The sequence below is a fragment of the Typopeltis vanoorti genome, chromosome 1, assembly GCF_054136105.1.
Source record: "Typopeltis vanoorti isolate ZY-2024b chromosome 1, IOZ_Tvanoo_1.0, whole genome shotgun sequence".
Classification (NCBI taxonomy): Eukaryota; Metazoa; Arthropoda; class Arachnida; order Uropygi; family Thelyphonidae; genus Typopeltis; species Typopeltis vanoorti.
Window position 1 is genome coordinate 96,882,145 of NC_143549.1, and position 20,114 is coordinate 96,902,258.

General features: G+C 34.0%; 1 protein-coding gene across 2 annotated transcripts in view; it reads left to right on the forward strand.

Annotated features, from left to right (window-relative positions):
- LOC150110238 (putative phospholipid-transporting ATPase IIB) overlaps positions 1-20,114 on the forward strand; it is a 359,872-nt gene that overhangs the window by 188,325 nt on the left and 151,433 nt on the right. For both annotated transcript variants that reach the window (XM_090398500.1, XM_090398506.1), the window contains one exon: positions 12,576-12,746. In XM_090398500.1, the coding sequence (XP_090254626.1) occupies positions 12,576-12,746 (171 nt within the window). The remainder of the gene's footprint in view (positions 1-12,575; positions 12,747-20,114) is intronic.

Consider the following 20,114-nt stretch of genomic DNA (forward strand, 5'->3'; position numbering starts at 1 on the left):
TAAGCTACTTCTTCAGCTTTTTGATTACATATATAGTTAAATATAAAATAACACTTTACGTTACATCATATATATTTGGTTACACAAAATTCTATACATTTTATTATTCTATAAGTTAATAATAGGTCAGGTTTTAAATAAATATTTAATTAGTAATTCTTATTTAAGGAATAATAAATAAATTTATATAAACCATGATTAATATTTAATAAGCAATGTTAATTGTGAATGAAAAATAATAATTTACATAACATAGCTTCATTCACAATTTAACATAGGCTCACCCTTTCTTTGAAAAATGTTTATTATAAGAAAAATTTTTCTTTTTACACTAGGCTCCTTTAAAAAAAACTGGATTACATATTCCTTTTCGATTTTTCAAGTAATAGCCAGTTTTACTGAAACTTGGTTCTTTATTATGTTTTGTGCCTTTATTCTCTTTCACCTTATCATCAATTCTCTTATTACTATTATTATCACTTTCTACATGTCCTTCAAGTTTGTAGTATAGGATTCTCTTCTTTGAATTAAATTCACGTTCTCCATTATTAGAATTAAGTCTTTTTTGTCTCACAACCTGGCGGTTTGTTCTACGATATAGATTAGACATTTTACCAAAATTGACTTCAACCGATAGTTTACTATCAGTGGTAAGTTCTGATTTGGGCTTTGTCACTACTACTTTTTGTTCATCAGCAAGAAGAGGAGTATTAGATTGAATGTGTACATAAGAGTTATCACCACTATCTCTATTAGATGATTGATTCACAGCTGATTTTTCTTCAGTAGATGGTCCTGATTCAAGTGGCAATCTAAACTGTTTTGTTTGATACTTAGACTTATCATAATTATGAATTTCATTTCTTCTAGTATATCTCCTTTTGTTCATCAGGGTTATTTCTTGCTTAGAAAAGTCACAAGAAAATTGATATCTTGCTAAGAAGTTTGTTCCCAAGATAATGTGAGAACCTAGATTGGAAGTAGTGGGGACAACAAGTAGGTCTTGCCACACGTACAGTCCAAATTCTGGTAGATATATTCTTGCTCGAAGCTTTTCATATGCCATAAAGTTTGAGTCTGAGAGAGAAGTAATCCTCACAGGTTGTCTCAGCTTGGCAGTGCTCTTCCACAGTTTGTTCTTTAATGTTAGGAAATAATCCATCCTGATGGTAGAGGCATTGCATCCTGTATCTAATAAGATGTCACATTTAGAACCCAGGATTTCTCCTCTAACTGTCATCATTCTTTCATTAGGTGCCTGGTGTTTCTGAATTCCATTATTTCTTCTGTGGTTCACATATCCAAATTTTGAATTCCTTCTGTTGTTATAGTAGTTTTCTTTGTTATGGAAGCAGTTCCTGGCATAATGTCCAACTTTGTTGCAATTGTAACACCTAAGAGGATTTCTTTGCTTTATCTCTGTCTTGGATTGAAGAATAGCAGACATTTGTTGTCTAACATCATTTAATCCTCGCATTACCCTATCTAGACTACTTAAAATAGGTTGACTTTGTTGTTCAACTTGATGTTTGATCATCTCTTCAATTTTATTTGTAGTGGGATTTTGATTTTCTTGAGATTTCAGAGTAATAGCTGATAACTGTCTCACAACTTCATTAAGACTATCCATTATAGGCTGATTTAACTTATTCACTTCCTGGTGAATTAAAGTTTTTACTTCTGTCATCAGTTTCCTGTCCAATTGCTCTTTACTCTCTGTGACGTAGTTTACACTACTTGAATTTTCTCCAGTATTCTTTGCTTTTTCCTTTTCAACTTTACTTCTCCTTTCTATTTCTGATTGGTTGAATGAACTATCAGTTTTATTCACGACATTCACAAGACTTGCATTGGTTGAGGGATAAAGGTCACCTAGTATTTGTTCTTTTTCCTTAACACTTTTGAGACACTCTTCTAAAGTAGAAATTTTCTTCTTGTAGGCTGTTTCTCTTAATTCTTGCCTAACACCTTGTCTAAATTGTTGGAACACAGCCCAATCTAAGTGAGGTTTATCTTCACCAGTAACATTCAAACTGTTGACCAATGTTAATAACCGATTGTGAAAATCAGTAACAGTCTCTTTATCCTTTTGAACAATTTTCTGTAATTTCCACAAGTTAGGACCTACACTTCTAAGCTTACAAAATTGAGACAATAAGGTGTCTTTAAATTTGGAATACTCAAAAGTTTCTCGAAGTATTGGAGAAGAATGCAAAAATGTTTTTGCTTTACCTACCAATTTACTTCTAATCAGAACTAGCAATTGAAAATCAGTCCAACCTGCAATTTCTCTAAGTTTTTCAACATAGGTAAAGAAAAATAGTACATCATCTGATTCTTCACCTGAGTATTGGGGAAAAACCTGTTGCGGGTTTACCGTACGAAAGAATTCACTGTCATTCATTTCAGAGTTTGATGTGACAGCCATAATGATTAATAAATTACTATCTCAATAAATACGATAATCTTTCTACTTTAAAATAAACTTTTATCTTTGCCTGAGTCCAGATTATAACCAGTTCACTGTGATTTAATTATTTCACTTTCTAAAATTTTAGGGAGTAATTCTACGATTATTATCACTAAACTTAAATTCAATTTCTTATCTTATAGTTGTTAAATTTAATTCCTACCTATTAAATCACATCCTGCTGACTGCGCCATTTGTCGTGACGACTCTTTTCTGTCGTGTTCTAAATCTATCTAGTTTCAAGTCACTTTTACAATTAAAATAACCAATTGCGAAGTGATCATCGATCCAAAAGTAGGGAAATTTATATTTATACTGTGCCACCCTATTCTTAGATTAGTCTATATAAATAGTAGGATCAATTCTTAATTAGGTCAGCAGTCTTCTCATTAGGCCGAATTATTTATTATCATTTTTACTTAGGATTCCCGCAAGATTCGAATATTTATGAACGGTGCAATAAAAAGGAATTCAGGCAAACACAACTTTTAGATTAACAAAATAAAACATTTAATATGTGATATGGTTAACAAATACAAGAACTCTATTTTAAAATGGAACTACACAAATAACTTAACACATCTTCCTAAGTCAGTTATGCCAATTCAATGTTCTAACCTTCACATACAATTCACAGTCTCAAAAACAAAAATCTTCTTATCTCAAGTTAACATAACAACTTCACATTTAATCAGTCTTCACAAATCTATCAGCTCAATGTTTATATTCACAGCAGGCAATAAACTACGTAAGCAATATTCCAAGTAAACATATTCCGGTCCTTGAGCATCGGAGATATATTACAGTTAATGCTAGAATAGACAAACTTATACAACTACTCTTACCAGACAAATTCTTCAATACATCAAATTATTGAGAGAGCACTTACGAATTAACTTAATTAACGTTAGCGGAACACACATAATAAAAATTCTCCACAGTTTAAACTGCACTACTGTTAGTCGCACTTCACTATTCTAAACAACAGTAATTAGGTACTGATATCTTTTCTTGTTCACTTTTCTCCAAGTAATCAATATAATTCTTTCCTAGGGCAACATAGAATTAAAATCGTAATTCAGATTAACTGGAACTAATCAGAATTTTTGCATTGACTGTCCAGTTTCCTTTTTATCTGATTACGACATTAACCTTTCTTCACAACAACAGCTGATTTCGCTTATAATATTAAACTTTATGATTCACTGCTTATTGGTTCACTTCCGAACACTATATTCATAAATTTCTGCCCTAAGGATTTTATAATCTTCTTTTACTTCTTTACTTGTACGCTACTTTCCTACTGGTTCCGCAAAACTCTCTCCTCCCTCGCTTAATAATAATTCCTCTCTTCCTTTCTCTGTCTTAACTCTCTATGACCTTCCTTCTCCCTTCTGTTTCTATCTATCTATGACCTTCACTCCCACCTTACGTTCGAACGCCACGCTCTACTCCACTCGTGGTTGTTTACGCGTGCGTCTCCATGACAACAGACTAAACGTAAACATTTCGCTAATGTAATGTATGCTCTATTACTGCTACATGAGTGATTACATAACATTAAATATTTTATAAATAAGAACAACAGAATATTTAAGCTACTTCTTCAGCTTTTTGATTACATATATAGTTAAATATAAAAGAACACTTTACGTTACATCATATATATTTGGTTACACAAAATTCTATACATTTTATTATTCTATAAGTTAATAATAGGTCAGGTTTTAAATAAATATTTAATTAGTAATTCTTATTTAAGGAATAATAAATAAATTTATATAAACCATGATTAATATTTAATAAGCAATGTTAATTGTGAATGAAAAATAATAATTTACATAACATAGTTTCATTCACAATTTAACATTATCACTACATGTAAAAAGTGAAATATTGGAAGATCTAAGGAATGTAAAATATTGTTGCATATCCATAGATGCATCTAATCATATTGATCTTAAGATTGTACCTATCAATGTGTATTTCATTGTTGATAAAGAGATTTCAACAGAAATATTAGAATTTTCTAGCCTTCCTGGAGAAGCTTCTGATCTAATTTATGATCATATTTTAAATGCCGCCCAAAAATATAACATTACTGATAAAATAATAGGTATTTCAGCAGATAATACCAACACAAATTTTGCTGGATTAAAAAGAAAAGGTAAAATTAATGTTTTTACTAAATTACAAAACAAATTAGGAGTGCTTAAGGGTCAAAGCTGTATAACTAGAGGAGACCTCCACATAGCCTTTAAAGGAATGCAGAGAACCAACCAGGGCTTCTGACCTAATGTCCAATCCTCACATTCTCGTGGTGCACCCTGTTGGTTATCTCCTGGATACTAAACGAATGAGGATGTACTGGCAATTTGGGATTTAGCCGATCAAATTGTATTCTTATTGGTTAAACCAAAATAAAAAATGATGGTACAACATGACAAAATTTCATGCCAGCTGGGGCATCGCCCAGTTAAACAAGGCCTGTTATACTGTCTGGTTCCCTGGCGAATACTGTTGTTTTTGCCAGGGAACCAGACCGAACAGCGAAAAGTCAGCTACTGGAACAAATCTGAAAACACACCCCAACTCAACATCACCAGAGTTAAAGATTGGTACTATCAACATAAGAAGCCTGAATGGCAAAGAAATGGAGCTAGCTGAGGAATTAGATAGGTACCAGATTGACATAATAGGGGTGACTGAAATAAAAAAGACAAAAACTGGTGAGATCTTTCTGAGCAATAAATAGAAAATGTTATATTTTGTATTTATAATTATTATATTTTTAGCTTTTAATAAATACTGTATTTAATGACTTGATTATCATTGAATTGTCATTGCAATTCAGGCAATGACAATCAAGGAAAAGAAGCAGTAGCCATAGTATTCAACACAAAATATGGGGCTAATCTTCTTGAATAGCAGGCAGTCTTAAGTAGAGTAATGTGGACAAATATGAGAATGGGGAACTGGACAATGAGAGTTATTTGTGCCTATGGTCCCACAGAAGGTTCTACTAAGGTAGAAGTGGAGGAATTTTTTAGGCTTTAGAAAAAACAACTGACACAATGAAAAAGGAAAAGTTGGTCCTTGTTGGGGATCTAAGTAACAGAGTAGGAAATGATTGTGAGACATACAAAAATATTTTGCGAAAAATTGGAGAAAAGAGCAAAGCTAATAATGCAAAACTAATAGCAAAGCTCAGGACATGGATTGGTTATTACTAACACCATGTTCCAACATAAAAATGTGCACAAATTCACATGGAGAGAAGAGGGAAGAATAAGAAAAATCTCATTGACTATGTTATTGTTGATAGTGATGTTTTCTCCCTGGTGCAGGACCAGAGTGTACAGAGGATTTGAAATCGGAAGTGATTACTATTTAGTCTTGAGCAGGATAAAATTGAATTTCATATTGAAAAGAATAACATGTAAGAAATTTTTAAAGCTAATAAAAGTTGAGCATCTCCCAGATGTGAACTGTAAACTAAAATACATAAAAAGTATTGAAGAAAAAATGAAAGAGTTTGAGAACAGGAACCAAACCTTGGAGATTCAGTGGCGAGCTTTGAAGAAAACCCTGATTGATTCAGCTAGAGAGGCATGTGGTGAAGTTGTCTGCAAGGATAGAAAAATTAGAACTCCATGGTGGACACAGGAAGTTAAAGAGGCAGTGAAGGAAAAGAAGAAAGCATATCAAAAGTTCCTGGCAAATAAGTCAGCTTGTGCTCTTAGAGAATACAGAGACAAATGTAAGAAAGCGAAACACTGTGTAAAACTAACTAAACAAAAGTTATAGGGGAAGGACTTTGGCAAGAACAGAGAAAATAAATATCAAGAAGGTGGCAAAATATTCTGGAGGTTGTTGAAGAAGCTTAGAAATGAAGGAAAGAGTACTGTAAAAGGTGTTAGAGATGATAAAGGTGACATGAAAACAGAAGAAAAAGTTATCCTTGAAGTATGGAGTAATTACTTTGAAAAACTGCTAAATGAAACAAGCAGTGATGACAGCACAGTGATAAAAAAAAAAAAAAAATCACTGACCAGGCATAGTCAGGAATACATATCCATTCTTGAAATAGAAAAAGCCATCAAACACTTGAAACATGGAAAGGCAGCAGGAGTAGATGATATTCTACCAGAAATGCTGAAGTATGGTGGTATAAAAGTCTTACAGTGGCTGTACTGCATAGTTCAGAATGTCTGGACAGAGAGACAAATTCCCGATGATTGGAGTAGAGCTCTCCTAGTACCCATATTATAAAAAGGGAAATAAAACTGAATGTGAGAATTACAGAGGTATATCCCTACCGAGTGTTCCTGGTAAGATATATTTAAGTATACTTTAGAAATGGTTGAGAAGAATTGTGGATGAAAAGTTTGGTGAAGAACAAGCTGGATTTAGGTCAAATAGAGGCTGTCAGAATCAGATCTTCACTTTACGACAAATAGTGGAGAAATCATGGGAATATAACAAAGATCTGTATTTAAGTTTTATCGATTTGGAAAAGGCATATGACAATGTGCCAAGAGAGAAGCCATTCAATACACTACAGTTATATGGTGTCAATGGGGCATTATATCAAGCAATACTTAGTCTTTATTTGAGTTGTAAGTCAGCAGTTAGAATTGAAGGAAGTATAGGAAGATGGTTTAATGTTAAATCTGGTGTGAGACAAGGATGTACATTATCCCCTCTGTTATTCATTATCTATATGGATCACATGATGAAGGAAAGTGGTATTAAACATCATGTCAAAATTGGAGATGTTAATGTCAGCTCTTTGCTTTATGTAGATGATGTTATACTTCTAAATAAATCCCCTACAAGTCTGCAAAATTCTCTGACTAAATTGAATAACTGTTGTAATAGGTATGGTATGAAGGCCAGCAATAAAAAGACAAAGACAATGAAAATAGGCAGAATCATTGAAAATGTCAACTGTGTTGTGAATGGAGAACCTGTGGAACAAGTAAAATATTTCAGCTACTTAGGCACAATTTTTAGTGAAAATGGTAAATTAAATATAGAAATAGACAACAGAATTCAACAAAACTGGTATGGTAGGAAGTCAATTGAATAAATTCATATGGAATAAGAGAGAAATTAGTCGGAACACTAAATTAGCTGTATACAAGACAGTGTTCAAACCAGTTTTATCCTATGGATCTGAAAACTGGATCAGAAGTAAAACACTTGACCAAAGACTAGAGACCGCAGATATGAGAGTCCTGAGAAAGATTATAGGCATGAACGGATGGTATCAATGGCAATATCAATTAAAAATGAGGATATTAGGAAAGAACTTGACATTGTCAGCATCCAGGAATGCGTTAGCAGAGCTGATCTCAGGTGGTATGGTCACTTAAACAGAATGGACAAGGAAAGATTAGCAAAACAAGTGTTCTCTTTAGGTTGGCAGGAAAGTAACGCAGAGGAAGACCAAGATATCGGTGGATTGATACGGTACAAAGTGTCTTGGATGATAGAAATATAAGATCTGGAGTCTTGACAAGTAACAGATTGATTTTGAGGAAAATTGTAGATAGGAAGTTAGTAATGATGTAAATTTTTCATGTAGGACTATCTGTACACCCCTTGAGGGTACATGGCAGGAATTTGATGATGAAGAAATCTTCCCTGTTCTCCTATAGCACCACATCAAGGCCTGCAATTTCTTGATCATGGATTTTATTTTTGTACTTGTCCATGTCTCTCATCCATAATTCAATGTGGACCATAAATAGGGTTTTATTATTCTTATTTTAGTCTGTTTATTTATTCTAAAGGTCATTAGTAATTTATTTTTCCAGAATGCTTCTTTTGCTTTAACTATTCTTGATTTTCCTTAACTGTTCCATCTTCTGTAATCATTACTTCTAAATAATTATAAGCCTTTATATTTTGAATGAATCCCGCTGATACTCTTAAATTTGTGTTTTGTTTCTGTTTTTTGCTTATTACCATATACTTGCTTTTATCTGTATTTAATACTAAACCATAATTCTGACTCTTTTTGATTGGTATTTCAACCATATTTTGTAACTCTGTTTTTGATTTTGGTGTGAACAGCAAATCATCAGCCAATCTAATATTGTTAATTGTAATGTTATTTATTTTTATTCCCATTTCAATTTCTTCATATTCTTTCATTATCATTTCACTGTATACATTGAAAAGTATAGGGGATATTATATACCCTTGTTTCTATTAAAATTGATATTATTCTTTCAGATTTCTTATTAGCATTAATAACAATGTGGGAATGCCTTTTCTATAATGAATGCAACTCCCTTTCTAGATCCACTTCCTTCACTTCTTATAACTTTATATTTCTTTCCATTTGGAAGAATAGATAAAAATTCCATGTCTCCTTTCCAGGATGTCTGATGTACTGCAAATCAAAGTCTATTAATGTCTAATCATTCCATTTCTCTACACACTTTTTCTACTTTTCCATGTTTATTCACTCCTTTCACATTCCATGTACCAATTGAACACTTTGTTTATTTCTATTATTTCTAACTTCCTTGGTTTCTGCAGTAATGAAGTACTCACTTCCAGACTGACAAATACATAGACAGCACTGAGAGCCAGTCAGATCACATGGCAAATTCTTCTTATATCTCTGACCTACCATAATTGAACACTGGGGCTGATACTGTAACTGGGCCCCCAAGAACCAGTTACAGTGTCCACAATTAAGGTGAGACAAGTATAATAAGTATAAGCTTAGTATAATAAATTCAGCAGCACTCCTAACCCTCGATTACGCTAATATCTTCAGAGGGAAAAATGAAGAGGAAAAAAAAAGATAAGTTTGAAAAAAGAGTAGGGATGACCAACCTGTAGATAACAGTAAGGTTTCTGTTATTTGAAATAAGTCATAGTCCAACATCAGATTAATTGGGGTTACCCTTTAACAACAGAGGTTTGTTTATTGCAAATAAAGCAGATCTATTTACCATCCAGTTTGACAAAAAATTATAAATCTGTCCATTTTTTGCACTATTCTACATTGAGTATCCATTTTTCTTTGCTTTGGCATAATGGGGTTATGGAATTAAGAGGTATATGGAATGAAGGAAAATGATAAGAAGTTTGTTCAGCAAGTTTGGAGCTGAACTGTGCATATATGTGGACCAGCAATTGCCTGTGTTTGTACATATATTAGAGGTAAGTGAAGAAATGGTGGCCATTGAAAGAGCATCCATGGAAATGCATGTAGAAAAGACAATGAACAGAGCATCTGTGGGAAGCAGTTGATTGGAGTCAGTGAAGGGGATCTGTTAAGCATACAGCTCTCTTCTGGATATAATCAAGCATTTTCATGGAGGATTTGTGGCACCAATCAAGATGTGAGAATATTATCTAAGGTTGGGTAGATTTGGGATTTATAAACTGTTAGGAGTTGAGCAGAAGAGAAGTAATTTTTATGTAAAATAATGAAAAGCTTATTGGAGGCAGAAAAGGTTGTGAAAGTATACCAAAACAGAGAAAACAGAGCTTTGTCGGCAAGCAGAGTGGTATCAAAGGTAAGAGGGGGCAAGACATGGTCTTTCACACTAGTTGTTTAATAGAGACATATTATTAACCATACTATATTTTTTGAATAATTGTTTCAGTTACTGACAGCATATAATTCGGCTTCTTTTCCAGCTTGGTCTGTAAAGTATGAGAAGAGGAACAGTTTGCATTATAGATGTTGAAATTGTCATAGAAATATTATGTTATCTTGTTTTGGAAATTAGTCTGTATGTGATCAATTCTATCATTATCATCATCATCAAATTCCTGATATGCATCCTCAGGAGGTGTTTAGGATATTATGATAGTACCACATGAAAAAGAAGTTACTTTCAGTGGTTAAGAAAAAAAAAGAAAATGGTATACCAGTAACTCCAATTCACATGAATTGGCTTTCACACAGTTTTTTCCACCACTATATACATGTATCTCATGCTACTGTTTATATTTATACATTGCTACACACTCCATGCATGTGCTGTGTGCGCAACACATTACCCAGCAGTTACAATTTTTAGTCAAAATACAATTATTTCATTTTATTTTGAATAAAACTGATTAGTTTTAAGATATATTGTACACTACATTAATATGAGAAAAAAGAAATCAATCAGTCAATAAAAACAATCAAAAGACATGAAAAAATGGTATCCCCTGTTTAGCACAGAAATTCACTTTGCATGAATTTCTTGAAATGCATCTCCCATATAAACGGAGGATTGCCTGTATAGTTATCACAATTAAAAGAGTGGTAAAGTTCCAAATGAAGATAGGAAAGTTAAGCAAGGAAATCTTGAGCCAGAACAGATCACATAAAGGAGATTCTCTCTTGGCAGTATATTAGAACTGACCAAAGTACGCATTCTTCCCTTCTTGCCTTGCCTTTTTACAGAAGGCATCAAGCAGGATGTAATGGGGAAAGGTATGGTAAGTCATTGTTAGAGGGATGCCTCGAGACATCTTAGGGGAAAAAAAATAATATATATATATATAGATATATATTCAAGAGTTGCCTCAGACTTGCACTATGTGCAGGTGCAAACTCGACTTACTTGTCTGTTTGCTCACTTGGGAAATAGGATTAATAACCAAGTTTATATAAAATTACTTGGTATCTTGAATACGTAATATACCCAAGTTAAAAAACTTTCTACGTATATATATATATATATATATATATATTCCCCCCCCTTCTAAGTTTTTGTTGCATTTGATATATTTTGTATTTTAAAATTTCTTGTTGGTTTTTATGGGAGTTTTTAACTGCATTGACACTATAATCTATTATACTGTCTTTCATGGTACAGTGGTGCCTTGGATTGCGAGTAACTTGGTCTGCGAGTGTTTCGCAAGACGAGCAAAAATTTTTAATAAATTTTAACTTGATAAACGAGTGACATCTTGCAATACGAGTACTATATTACCTACACGCTTTGTCTACTGAGCGTCACGTGATCACAAGCCGCTCGGGATTGTGGGTAATCGTCTCGCATGCGTGGTCTCAGTCGGCATACCTCATTCGTATAGTCAACATTCATGCTAGCGTTGTGACCACGTGTGTGTGTGAGTAAGGCATTTTTTTATTTTGTGTCCAAATGTAGTGACTGTTCTTTATTAACTGTACTATGACAATGGCCCAATGAAGAAAAGGATTGAAAGAAGTGGCATCCATAGTGTTGTGAGGCACGGAGAGGCTGCGAGTTCGGATGCAAAGGCAGCTGTGGCGTTTGTTGCTGAGTTTCAGAAGCTCATGGTTTCCGAATGTTACCTGCTGCAGCAAGTTTTTAATTGCGATGAGACAGATAGCAGTGATTCTGTTAGTGACAATGAAAGTCATCCTACCCAATACAATTAATTGTACTTACTGTAATATGTAATTGTAATGTAATTAATAAATTCGATTACTTTATGTCTTTTGTATTAATCATTTTTATATGAATATTTCTGAGTTTTGGAACGATTGATCTGAGTTTCTATTATTTGTTATGGGGAAATTTGCTTTGATATATGAGTGCTTTGGATTACGAGCACTTTTCCGGAACGAATTATGCTCGCAAACCAAGGTACCACTGTAGTGTAATATTGGGAAAATTTGTAAAGCATGGGTATGCAGCAAGGTTGAAACACTTGTCGACAACTCCCACACATGAGAAATATAATTCTTCTTTTTATACTTCTATACTTGGACTCCCTGCAAGCACTACCTGGCAAAGTATGCAGAAATAAGATTATTTACTCATTGATTGCGAAATCTCCTGATTCATTACCAACAATTGGTCCTGAATACTATCTGCAGCCAGCCTGCTTGATTGCATGTCTCTCTCTCTCTCACACACACAGGTCAGTAAATCTTTGTCCTCCACTTCTACAAAAAAAAAAAGAAAAAAAAAAGGCTACTTTTAACTTTCTTTTTTTGCTCATCATTGGGGATAGATTCCGCTGTTTCTTTATGCACTGAAATCTTAGTTGATATAATTTATTTATAGTGAACATTTGAGGGCTGTTCAGTGATTACTGGATAACCGTTTTTTTTTTCCCCTTCAAATGTTTCATATATTTTTTGTTTTAGGTTCGATATAGTCAAGCTAAAGTAACCATTCATGATAGAACAGTAAGAGTTGCTGCAGTTGTTGAAAGTCTAGAAAGAGATATGGAACTTCTTTGCCTAACTGGTGTTGAAGATAAGCTGCAAAATGGTGTTAGACCCACATTAGAACTTTTACGTAATGCTGGTATTAAGGTAGGTTGGCAATACAAAATAAATGCCATATTAAATATGCTTATCTCTTTCTATTGATATTTATACTGATTTGATTAATTCTTCATCAGCAGTTTTCACTTTACTGGAATCATTCAGTGTTTTTTTTTTTTCAATTTGATTAACCAGTTAAAACTTTTTCTCAAATAATTCTTTAAAAGGCTTTCTGTAAGATATTAACTTCAGAATTTTTAAATAGAACACAAAGGAATTGATTAAAAAAAAAAAAAATCAAGCGATGATTCCACTGTTTTCTTGTATAGTGGAGTCCTTGGTTAATGCTCAAAGTAGAGTGTTAACAAAATAAAGATGCTTATGAATCTAGTATTAGAATAATTTTAATATTGGAAATATTAAAATTATTCTTTAACTATATAGCATTTCAAAAAAAATTATTTAAGCATAACATTTTGAAAACTGCATCAGCTGCTTTACTTTATAAGTTCATACGACAATCTTTAACAAAATTATTTTTACTGCATATAAATTAAACAGTTTTAGCTGAATTATATTACAAACACACCCCAAGTATTTCTTAATCTATCACTTAATTAACGTGTATATATATTTATTTATATATATTTATATATTGATTGTTTATTCAAACACTAGGGATCAGAGAAGGGGGAAGGAACTATAGTTTTTGACACTGAACATAAACTTTATGAACAAGAGTCAATTTAAGTAGAGTGATGTGGATAAATTTCATAATAGGAAATCAAGTAATGAAACTTGATTGTTTTGTTACCCTTCTATGATTCAATAGAAGGTTCTAATAGGGAAGAAGTGCATGTTTTTTATTTTTTATTTTGAGTTATTAGAGATGGCTGCAGATATAAAGAAAAAGCTGTTCCTTCAAGGACTAAACATCAGTATAGGCAATGAATTCCAGACGTATATAAATGTTTTGATAAAATGTGAAGAAAGCATTAAGTATAGTTTCTGGGAAATTCCCATGCTACTCCTCTTAAACACTATTAATATAATTAATGGCTATTTTAGCCTGCTTTTGTTTAGGAGTGTCCCTTATATTTAATACATTGGCTAACATAAACTCAAAAAGGGGTATATATATATTTTAGGGCATTATGGGCGAGTATAGAAGGCAATTATGGCAGAATTAAAAATGTGGAAAAATTTTGTACATACCTTGTTTTTGGTTTAAAGATGCCTTCTAAATCCAAGCTCTTGCTGAAAGGTTGTATGTAAATGGGGGGGGGGGAGAACATGGGGATGTGCTTGAGACACGGGAAATAAGTTTGGAAACCCGGGTTGCTATTAATAATATATATATTATTTTGTTGTGGGGAGAGGGGGGGAAACGAAGGGGAAGGGTATCCTTATGTGGAAACTGGGGCAAGGGTTTACGGGGTGTGGACCGTTTCGGTCATCGTCGGAACTTTGTGGGAATGACTGTAGGGCTATGTCAAGGCTGCAAGTTGCATCTGCCAAATTTGGGCATTTGTTGTTGCTAAATGGCCGGAGGCGTGGCTTAATTTGTAAGTTTTGGAGCGTCCAACATTCGGAAATTAGGTAGGGCGGTGGACATTGATAGAATTTCCATCGCATTTTGTAGCAATAGTTTTGGATATTCTTAGCATTGTTTCGTTTTCTTGTTTGTCAAGGATTATGGCTTTGTCAATTTGGGGGATGTGTTTTAGTTCAAGGGCGTGAGCTGCAATTTCTGTCTTCCCCGTATTCTGTGTTTTGTTTTTCTTTTTGATGTTGCGATGTTTTTTTGTGTTCAGATATTCTGGAATGGGAATATTGCAATCCCTGAAGTGTTCTTGTTGCCTAGTCCATAACGACCTAATTGTAGAGCCCGTGCAGGTGACATCACAGTCTTTTTGACAAGGAAATTTGTAGACTATGTTGTGGTGTTCGAATATTTCTTTGTGAGTGAGAGATTTAGTAGGTTTTAGGAGAGTTGCTAATTTTTGATTTGTGGTGAATACTAGCTCATAGTCCGTGTTTTTGAAAATGTATTTGTAAGCTTTGTATGTGTTTTGGATGTATGGCAATTTGATGACCACACGTGTCGGGAAGTCTGCTTTTGTTGTATTATTGTTAAGACGGGATTTTGCCGTATAGTTCGCGTAATTTATTAGATGTGTGGGGTAGTTGCGATTTTTGAAAACCTGTGTTAAATACTTGAGTTCTATGTTAAGAAAATTGCTGTTGGTTGAGAATTTGTAAGCATTGATAAATTGTGATAGGATGACTGATTTTTTAACGGAATACGGGTGGTATGAATTGAAATAAAGGTAATTTCTGACATGTGTGGGTTTGTGGAATATCTTCGTGGCTATTCTGTTATGGCTTCTGATTAATGTAAGATTTAAGAAATTGATGGATTTGTTCTGTTCTGTTTCCATGGTGAATTGTAGTCTGTTGCTAAAATCTTTGTATTAAATATAAGGGACACTCCTAAACAAAAACAGGCTAAAATAGCCGTTAATTATATTAATAGTGAAGAAAACAGCTAAGCCGATGATAATGGCAAGTACCTGCTTGACTTCTGCTCTAAGAATATGGATTAGTAGTTACTAATGTTATTCTTCACCATAAAAATGTGCACAAATTCACATAAAGAACACACAAAACAAGAAAAGTCTTATCATTTCCCAATATGTACTCACAAGTGGTGTTCCGGCTACTATGACAACACTACATGATTAAGATTACATTAGTATTAATCTTCTATCCACAGTCAGCTTTCATCCAAATTAGTCTATTACTTGTCAGCTTCAATATTTTCATATCTAACGTTTTGTGTTTCTGAGGCACTTCTGCAGAATCAATCTACTTAACTGTTGGTCTTCCTATGGTACTCTTTCCTGACATCTTGGCATCAATCTTTGCCATCCTCCAAATCAGTCTGTTACTTGTCAAGATTCCAACATTATCAGATTTTATATTTCTATCTTCTAAGGCACTTTTTACTGTATTCCTCTGGGTCTTTTTCTTGCCAACTTGGCAGAGAATACTTGTTTTGCTAATCTTTCCTCTCCCATTCTGTTTAAGTGACCATACCTGAGATTGGCTCTGCTAAATGCATTCCTGGATGCTGACAATGTCAGATTCTTTCCTAATATCCTCATTTTTAATATGATGTTGCTATTGATGCCATCTGTTCATGCCCCTAATCTCTCTCTCTCTCTCTCTCTCAGATCCATAAGTTAAAATTGGTTTGAACACTGTCTTGTATAAAGCTAATTTAGTTTTTTTACTAATTTTCTCTCTTATTCCATATAAATTTATTCGGTTGACTTCCAACCATACCAGCTTTGATTCTGTTGTCTATTATCATCTTCATTAAAAATTGTGCTTAAGTAGTTGAAATGTTTTACTTGTTCTATACGTTCACAATGCAGTTGATATTTTCAATGTTTCTGCCAATTTTCATTGTCTTGTTATTGCTGATTTTCATACCAAATGTATTACAAATTATTCAGTTTGGTCAGGGAATCTTGCAGACTTGTACTGGATTTATTTACAAGTATAACATTATCCACATAAAATAAAGAGCTGAGATTAACATCTGCAATTTTGATATCAGGTTTAATATCACTATCCTTCATATTGTGATCCATATAGATAATGAATAACAGAGGGAATAATGTACATCCTTGTCTGATACCAGATTTAACATAAAACCATCTTCCTGTACTTCCTTCAATTCTAACTGCTGAAGACTAAGTATTGCTTGATATAATGCCCCATTGACACCATACAACTGTAACGTTTTGAATAGCTTCTCTCTTGGCACCTTGTCATATGCCTCTTCCAGATCTACAAAACTTAAATACAGATCTTTGTTATATTCCCATGATTTCTCAACAGATTGTCGTAAAATGAAAATCTGATCCTGACAGCTTCTATTTGGCTTGAATCCAGCTTGTCCTTCATCAAGCTTCTCTTCCACAATCCCTCTCAACCTTTTCCCAAGTATACTTTCATAAATCTTACCAGGAACACTCAGTAGGGATATACCTCTGTAATTCTCACATTCAGTTTTATTTTCCTTTTTTATATATGGGTACTAGGAGCTCTACTCCAATCATCTGGAATTCGTCCCTCTGTTCAGGCCTTCTGAACTATGCAGTGCAGCCACTGTAAGACTTTTATACCTCCATACCATACTTCAGCATTTCTGGTCGAATATCATTTACTCCAGCTGCCTTTCCACATTTCAGGCTTTTGATGGCTAATTCTAGTATCGATATGTATTCCTGATTGCATGCTTGGTCAGTGTTTTTTACCACTGTGCTGTCACTGATTGTTTCATTTAGCAATTTTTCAAAGTAATTACTCAATACTTCAAGGATTTCTTTTTCTCTCGTTTTCATCTGTAATTCCTTTTACAGCACTCTTTCCTCCATTTCTGAGCTTCAACAACCTCCAGAATATTTTGCCACCTTCTTGATATTTATTTTCTATGTTCATACCAAAGTCTTCCCATAACTTTTGTTTAGCTAGTTTTACACAGTGTTTAGCTTTCTTACATTTGTCTCTGTATTCTGTATTCTCTAAGAGCACAAACTGACTTATTTGCCAGGAACTTTTGATATGCTTTCTTCTTTTCCTTCACTATCTCTTTAACTTCCTGTGTCCACCATGAAGTTCTGAATTTTCTTTCCTTTCAGACAATCACACAAGTTTGGTTGAAAGGGCGTTTTCACTGGAACAAAGATTGTGGGCTCTATTGGTTAAAGTTTTAATAATGCCATATGGTGGGAGAGTTTGTGAATGTATCTGCCTGTATGAGTAGGTTTTCTATATACAGGGAAAGGAAGGTTACTATTAGGAAGGCATGTTGCTTAGGTGTCTAGGAAGGGTAAACTATTGTTATTTTCCTTTTCCATTGTAAACTGGATTCTTGGATATAGGCTATTGAGGTGACTGAGGAAGGAGTCTAATGTGTCTGGGCCATGAGTCCAAATAGAGAACATATCATCTATATATCTTAGAAAGTTAGAAGGTTTTAGAGGGGAAGAGTCTATTGCTCGTTTTTCAAAATTTGGCAAGACGGGGAACCCATGGCAGTTCCCTCTGTCTGTTTGTAGATTTTGTTCTTCCAAGAAAAATAACCAGAATTGATGGCAAAGGAGAAGAGCTCTAAGATATCAGAAGGGAAAAATGTTTTTTTAAGAATGTTAAGATGTCATTTAGGGGAATATTGGTAAACAGTGAGATGATGTCAAAGCTGACCAATGTGTCTGTATTATTTAAAGTAAAATTATCAATTAAGTTTTTAAAGTGGGTAGAGTTTTTTACATAAGATGTGGTAAGACCAGTGAGGGGGGGGGGGTCAGAGAGTTAGCTAACTGCTTTGACAATTTGTAGTAAGGTGCATTAGTGGCATCTACTATAAGTCTAAGGGGAAAATTAGGTTTGTGGATTTTAGATAAACCATATATTTGGGGGGGGGGGGAACAAGAACTGAAAGGTGTAAGTTTCTTTGTAATGTCAGGAATACACTTTTTTAAGTAAGTTTTTTTAATTTTTTAACTTGAGTTTTTGTGGGATCGTGTTCAAGTGGTATGTAGGTAGCCCGATCCCAGTGAATAATATCCATTTTCCGATTATATTCTGAGGTGTTAAGAATGACTGTGGCATTACCCTTATCAGCTCTGGTGATGACGATACTTTTTCTTTCCATAATTTTCTGAGGGCAGAGAATTGTCTGGAAGATAAATTACTCTTTGGAGGTGACGACTGGGAGAGGATGTTAACTACGTCAAGTCTGATGTTATTGGATGTTTCCAGAGCTAAGAGACAGATTCCACATTCGATGTTGTACATAATATCTAGAACCGGAACTTTTATAGAGGTGACGATAAAATTCTGGCCAAGGCTTAGGACACTGACGGCATCTTCGCTAAGTCTTTTTTTGATGCTAGGTTGACTGCTGTATGGAGCAGTTGAAGTGAAGTGGGCAGTTTCGATTTACAAAGGTTATTAAGCTTTTTGATGTGCTTATTTTTTATTTTTTTGAATTCTTTCTGCTCAGGAGCTTCTGAGATGTCAAAGAGAATGAACCAAAGTTCAAGATTGAGTATGGAGGAAGCTCTGTTTGTAACGAGCCAATGGTGGCATTTGTCATAGCGAGGCTGGCATGAGTTGTAGCATTCTGCTCTTGTAATAGTGCCAGACTAGCATGTTTATATATACGGAGGGCTTTTTTTTTATTTTTTTTTATTGAAATTTGATTTTTAGTTTAACACAGGAATAACTCTTGAGTCCCGACATTCTTTTAAAAAGGCCAGTTGATTTAATTGCCTCAATAAGTGTAGTTTCAACTTACCATATTGTTTTGCTTTGCATGCTATTTCTTTACCATGAATGATTAGAATCTGTGTGTTGAGGCTTAAGTGCTGTAAAGAATTCATGTTGGAGGTTTAATGAAATATTATCAGCACTGAGAAAGGATTAAAACCAATTTTAATGCTTCCAATAAAAAGGTGGTGAATCTGCATCTGCACTCAGGAATCAACCAAATTTAAACAAATATAATTGAAAACAACTTCCCAAAATTTGGGAAACATTAATTATCAGAGATCCCTCTTTACATCATAGGCCACCTGCAAACGCCCATAGAGGGTGCACCACCTATATAGGACCTTTAGTTTCACTCACTTGTTTTACTTATCATTGTATTGTATTTGTGTGTTGTTACAAAAAGTTATTTGTAATCCCAGAAGATGTCTCTGTGACAGACGAAATATTGAAAGCATCAAAATTGGTTTTAATCCTTTCTCAATGCTGATAATATTCTATTAAACCTCCAACATGAATTCTTCACAGCACTTAAGCCTCAACACACATATTCAGGCAGTAGTTATCAGATAAAAGAAGAAGTAGCAATAACATTCAGCACTAAACAAAGATGAACTTCTTGATGGAAAAAAAGGCAGCAGACATAAAGAAAATGCCTTGTTGAAGATCTAGACATCAGGGAAGGAAATGAATTTCAGGCATATAAAAATATCATCATCATCAAATTCCTGCCATGTAGCCTCAAGGGGTGTACAGGATATGATAGTACTACATGAAAAATTTGCATCCTTACTAACTTCCTATCTACAATTTTCCTCCAAATCAGTCTGTTACTTGTGCAGACTCCAACATTATCGGATCTTAAATTTCTATCTTCTAAGGCACTTTTTACTGTTTCAATCCACCTATATCTTAGTCTTTCCAGTCTTTTTCCTCCCAACCTGGCAGAGAACACTTGTTTTGCTAATCTTTCCCCTCCCATTCTGTTTAAGTGACCATACCACCTGAGATTGGCCCTGCTAAATCATTCCTGGATGCTGACACTGTCAAGTTCTTTCCTAATATTCTTGT